Source organism: Thecamonas trahens (genome assembly GCF_000142905.1).
Source record: "Thecamonas trahens ATCC 50062 unplaced genomic scaffold supercont1.25, whole genome shotgun sequence".
NCBI classification, from domain to species: Eukaryota; order Apusomonadida; family Apusomonadidae; genus Thecamonas; species Thecamonas trahens.
Window position 1 is genome coordinate 201,262 of NW_013657655.1, and position 4,864 is coordinate 206,125.

A 4,864-nucleotide genomic window follows, 5' to 3' on the forward strand; every position below is an offset into this window, starting at 1 on the left:
CCCCCCCCCCCCCTCCCCCTCCCCCCCCACCCCCCCCTCCCCTCCCTCCTGTGATCACCATGACCAGAGGACACGATCATGATCGATCATGATCACAGCCACAGTGATCGCCACCTCTCCCCCCTTCCCCTCCCCCCCCCCAACTACCCCTACGCAGCATGCAGGCGCTGGTCACGGTGCGGAATGAGAGTGCAGAGCTGGAAAAGGCTCCGGCACATCGACGACTGGATGTTGTGGCTGAGGAGCTTGTGGACGGTGCGTGTGGGACGGCGGCGGCGGCAAGGGCTTGGCCCGGCCTCGGCGCTGACGGCCGGGTGGTGGCCTGGTCCGACACCGGGGTGGTGGCGTACGCCTGCGAGGCCACTGAAGACGGGTCTGGAGCGGGCGAGGTCGCCAAAGGCAAGGCACAGGCAAAGAGTGAGCGGAGCGTGTGCGTGGTCCAGCCGGGCGAGCCGGGCGAGGTCGCCATCGTGGCCACGGGCCTCCGGGCAGCCATTCGCTGGCTCGCCTGGTCCCCTCTCGGCACGCGGCCGCGACTGCTAGTTGTTGATGACGACGCCATGGTTACTGTCCTCTCCACGTCTACACAGCACAGTGCATCCGTCAACGAGTGGATCGTCTCCAAGCCCGAGTCGCTTGCCGAGTCGGTCGGTCCCGTTGCCGCAGTCGCCTGGCTCAGCTGCCCCGGATGGCTGCATCTGCCCAAGCCGAGCCGGAGCCCACCGAGCTCATCAGCCCCCATCCCCGACTGGACGGCCGAAATGGCCCGCGATCCCCAGCGAGGGCCCGGGGAGCAGTACACGATGCACGACATAGTTGCGTTCATCGGCATCTCGGGCGTTTTTGCGCAGTATGTCGTCGAAAATGGCACGCCTCGCCTCAACTCGTCGATTATCCTCCCGGTCCAGCATCGCATGACGCAGGCCGCCATGGTCGGCACCACTTCAGGCGGTGTCCGAGTTGCCTGGGCCGACACTTCGCGCGCCGTCACCGTGTGCAGCATCTCTTATTCGAATCTCCTGCCGTCGCTCTCTCATCTTGTCGGGACCTTTACCGCCTCGGCGCCGCCGCTGGCCGGGCCGTCGTCCAAGATTCACATTCCGGCACCGGCCATCGTCACCCACATGGCTTTTCACTCTGCAGAGCCCGGCCTCCTCTACACGGTCACGTGCAATGCCGCGAGCGAGTCGCGCCTCGAGCAGTGGCGGGTCGGCTCGCTCGAGGGGACCTTGCCGCCCGAGGCGCAGCCAGCACACGAGCCTGGGGCACTCGACGATCCACTGGAGACCTTTCTGTCTGGCATCACGTCAAGCGCGCCGCCGCCAGCTCGCCTCCACTTTCTCGACTTTTCAAGCCAGGACGACACGATTGTCGATGGCGCCGAGCCCAAGCCGAGCTTGTCGCTCGTCGACGCGCTCGCCGGGCGAGTCACTGCGCTAGTCGTCTCAGACCCGCTCTATGCTCGCGCCGATACCATTCCTATGGCATCCGTGGCGGTCGGCCTCGGATCCGGTGCTGTCCACATCTTTGACGCCGACAACCTTGCCAAGCTCGACGTGGCCAATCCGGCGCGCGTGCCACCGCCGGCCGCGTCCAAGAAGCGAAAGGTGCTCTCCGGGCACGCCGATGCAATGGCCGCAATTGCCCATGCCCACCCCTACACCTCTCCACCGAGCACACCGCTGGCGCTAGCATTTGCGCCATGTAGTGGCGCGCTGGTTGCACTCGACGCCGCCGACGCACTGCATTTCTTCGCCCACCCTGCAGTGCTGGCACCAGCGGTGCCGGCAACGTCTGCGCTTACCAGCGCCTTTCTCGCCGCCATTGCCAACCGCGTCGAGTTTTGGGATCTTGTCTTTCTCGCCCGCGCCTATGCACTGAACAACACGGCTGGCGCAGGAGTCTTTGTCCGCGGTGTCATCACCGACCTCGCCGCCGCCCTCGACCGGCTCCCTGACCCGGTCCGCCGTGTCCACGAGCCGGCAACTCTCGCGGCCATTGTCTCACTCCTCCAGCTCCTCGAGAACTCTGAAGTTGCGATCATCAACGCGCGGTCGAGCATCCTCCTTCTCTACATGCTTGATGTCATCGAGCGGGTGAGCGGGCCAATGGCCCCATTCCATGAGGCGCTTGCCAGTGATTACGCGCTCTTGGCATCAACTAGGCAGTCTTGGGCGCGGATGCCGGCAAGTAGCGCAGGCTCAACGACCGGCGCCGACCTGGTCCCTGTGCTCGAGGACGAGCGACTCGGCGACATCAACATGTACTGGCATTTTTCGCAGTATGATGCCCTCTCGCTCATGCATATTGTCAACTGGACGCTCCAGTTTGGCCTCTTTCTCATTTCCAACCTGCGACGGTACGCGACTGTGGCCGAGGCCGAGCCGTCGCAAATTCCGCTTGTCGAGGTTGTCACCAGCGAGCAGGCGAGCAAGGCACTCGCCCGCTTCCGCGAGCTCCTCCTCCTTGTCGCGCTTCTCCTGCGTGACCCGAGCATCATCGATTGTGACGTGGTCAAGCAGCTATGGCAGTATCGGGCGTCGCCGCAGTATGCGGACAACATGTACCACGTGGTGAGCCAGCTGTATGTCCTCTCCCAGGCCGAGCGCGACGACAGCTCACGGCGTGCAGCGCTGCTGCACATACTCCGCGACGATGTCATTGCCCTCTTCTCGCCCTCGCCGTCATCGACAGACATCGACAAGGTCTTTCAGCGCCTCGACCTCCACCCGCACCGAATCGACATCCTTGCCACCGCGCCCACGGTCGGCTCGGCCTCGCCGGCGGGACCGTCCAAGCGCAGCGTCCATGCAAGTGAGCACGTCTCGTCGGTCATCCACCCGCCGTCCACTCCGCCGGCTCTGCCTCGTCTTGCCACCCAGAGTGATGTGCTCACTCGCCACATCTTGCAGGGCAGCTCGTCGCGCCGGCAATGCATGCGGTGCCATGGCGTAACAGAAGCCCGCCACCTGTGGTCAAGCGCCTGGATCCACGGCTGCCCATGCGGCGGCCGCTGGAAAACGGTCTACCGCGGCTAGCGTTTACTCGTACTCGTACTCGTACTCGTACTCGTAGGTGTGCGGCGGGCGACCGCCGCTCTCGGCCGGCTCGGGCGCTACCCGCAGCGTCTCGATCGCCTGCACAGGCGCCTTGCTCCGCGCCACCATCCGCGCCCGCATCTCCTCCCGCTCGGTAAACTGGAACGGCTCGGGAATGATCTCACCGGTACGCGACCGCCGTGCTGCGACCCGCTTTCCACGGACCCGCGCTTTCTTCTCCTCCTTCAGCATACGCGCCTTCTTCATCCGCGCCACAAACTTGCTCATCGAGTTTTGTGCGAGCTCTGCCGACGACCTCGCCTTGAGGCTCTCTGACTTGCGCTCGCCTTGTCCCCCTCGTTGGCCGTCCGCCGATCGACCGGCTGCGGCTCGGGCAAGGGAGGGGAGGTCGGGTCTGACTTTGCCTGCCCACGGCCACGGCCGCGCCCACCACGTCCACCACGTCCGCCACGTCCACCACGTCCACCACGTCCACCACGTCCACCACGTCCGCCACGTCCGCCACGTCCACCGATCTGGCCCCGGCCCCGGCCCCGGCCCCGGCCCCGGCCCAAACCTCGCCGAATGGGCCGTGTTCGAGATGGCGACTCTTCGCCTTCGTCGCTCTCGTACACATACTCGTAGTCAGGATCGGATCTATCACCACCGCTTCTTGCACCGGGGCGCGCTTCAGCGGCGAGACGCGACTGCGCCGCAACCCGGACCGTAGAACTTGGGGTGCGGCGGAGCGGATGGTTGACCTTGGGATGAAATGTGAGCTCTTCGTCTTCGGGATCGGCCTTGGACGCCGCGAGCTGGGCGAGGCGCGCCTCCTTGGCGGCGAGCCACTCCTTGTTGCGTTTCTCAAACGAGGGCAGCTCGTCGACAAGGTCGCTGCGGCGTGAAGCAACCTGCGGGCGGAATGGATGCGAGGACTTGAATCGTCGCTCGGCCTGGCGGGCGAGGGCGATGCGCTTGGCCTCCTGCTCCTGTCCGCGGCGGTACATGTGCTCGGTCCGGTACGCCCCCATGTAGTCAAGCCTGTCCTCATCGCGATCTGCGGTGAGCTTGGCTGAGCGCGAGTTGATCTTGGGTCGAAATGTGCACTCCTCGTAGCCCTTGAGCTTGCGGACCTTGTGCCCGCGGACCGAGCCCGAGGCCGACGAGTTGATGGCCGACCCGTCGAGCGAGCTGATTTCCGACGGCGCCAATGCCGGCGGGATCCGGTCTCTCACCGACGGCTTACCCTGCGCCAGCCGCTTCGACCGCTTGTTGATCGCTGGCTTGAACGTCAGCTCTTTGTCCACCTCACCGCTGTGGTGTCGCTTCCGCGCCGCCGCCGCCACCGCCGCCGCCGCAGACGCCGGCCGCCGCCGCCCACCAGCAGACCCCCCCCTGCCACCGGCCACCGCCGCCCGCGGCCGGCGCCTCTCGTCGTCTGCGCCACCACCTCCGCCTCTGCCACCGTCACCACGATCACTTCCGCCTGCCGTGGCGACGCGACTGTTGCGTCCCGGCTGCTTCGGTCGCCCTCTGCTTGGCTGCAGACGGGCGGCCGGTGGCGCTGGACCGTAGGCCTTGCCCAAGGCTCGGGCCTCAGCCAGCAGGCCCGGCGGGAGCGGCAGAGAGAGCCCATCGGGGGACTTTTGCATGAGCAGCAGGGCGTGCTGCTCGAGTTGGTTGCGGCTGCGGAGAAGGGGGAGAGGAGGGGAAGGGTATGAGTGCCAGAGCCAGGGTAGGGGGGTAGGGCGTAGGGTGGGGAGAGGGTACCGGGGTGCCACCTACATCTGCTGCGCCCACTCGGACGTCCGCACATCACCAACCAT

At 66.2% G+C, this 4,864-nt stretch overlaps 3 protein-coding genes across 3 annotated transcripts in view; 1 reads left to right on the forward strand and 2 right to left on the reverse strand.

Moving 5' to 3' along the window:
• The window catches only part of AMSG_05997 (uncharacterized protein), a gene marked incomplete at both ends in the record, with an annotated part of 817 nt that extends 756 nt beyond the window's left edge, over positions 1-61 (reverse strand). Inside the window, one exon of the mRNA XM_013902061.1 lies at positions 59-61. Coding sequence (XP_013757515.1) covers positions 59-61 — 3 coding nt within the window. The remainder of the gene's footprint in view (positions 1-58) is intronic.
• A 97-nt stretch (positions 62-158) lies between these two features.
• On the forward strand, positions 159-2,818 carry AMSG_05998 (uncharacterized protein; the record flags this gene model as incomplete). The annotated part of the gene is made up of 2 exons (XM_013902062.1): positions 159-2,765; positions 2,804-2,818. The coding sequence occupies 2 exons, from the start codon at positions 159-161 to the stop codon at positions 2,816-2,818; spliced, it is 2,622 nt and encodes an 873-aa protein (XP_013757516.1).
• Positions 2,819-3,041: 223 nt separating this feature from the next.
• On the reverse strand, positions 3,042-4,864 carry AMSG_05999 (uncharacterized protein; the record flags this gene model as incomplete). The annotated part of the gene is made up of 4 exons (XM_013902063.1): positions 3,042-3,380; positions 3,472-3,574; positions 3,648-4,724; positions 4,824-4,864. 4 exons carry the CDS (start codon positions 4,862-4,864, stop codon positions 3,042-3,044), a joined length of 1,560 nt encoding a protein of 519 aa, XP_013757517.1.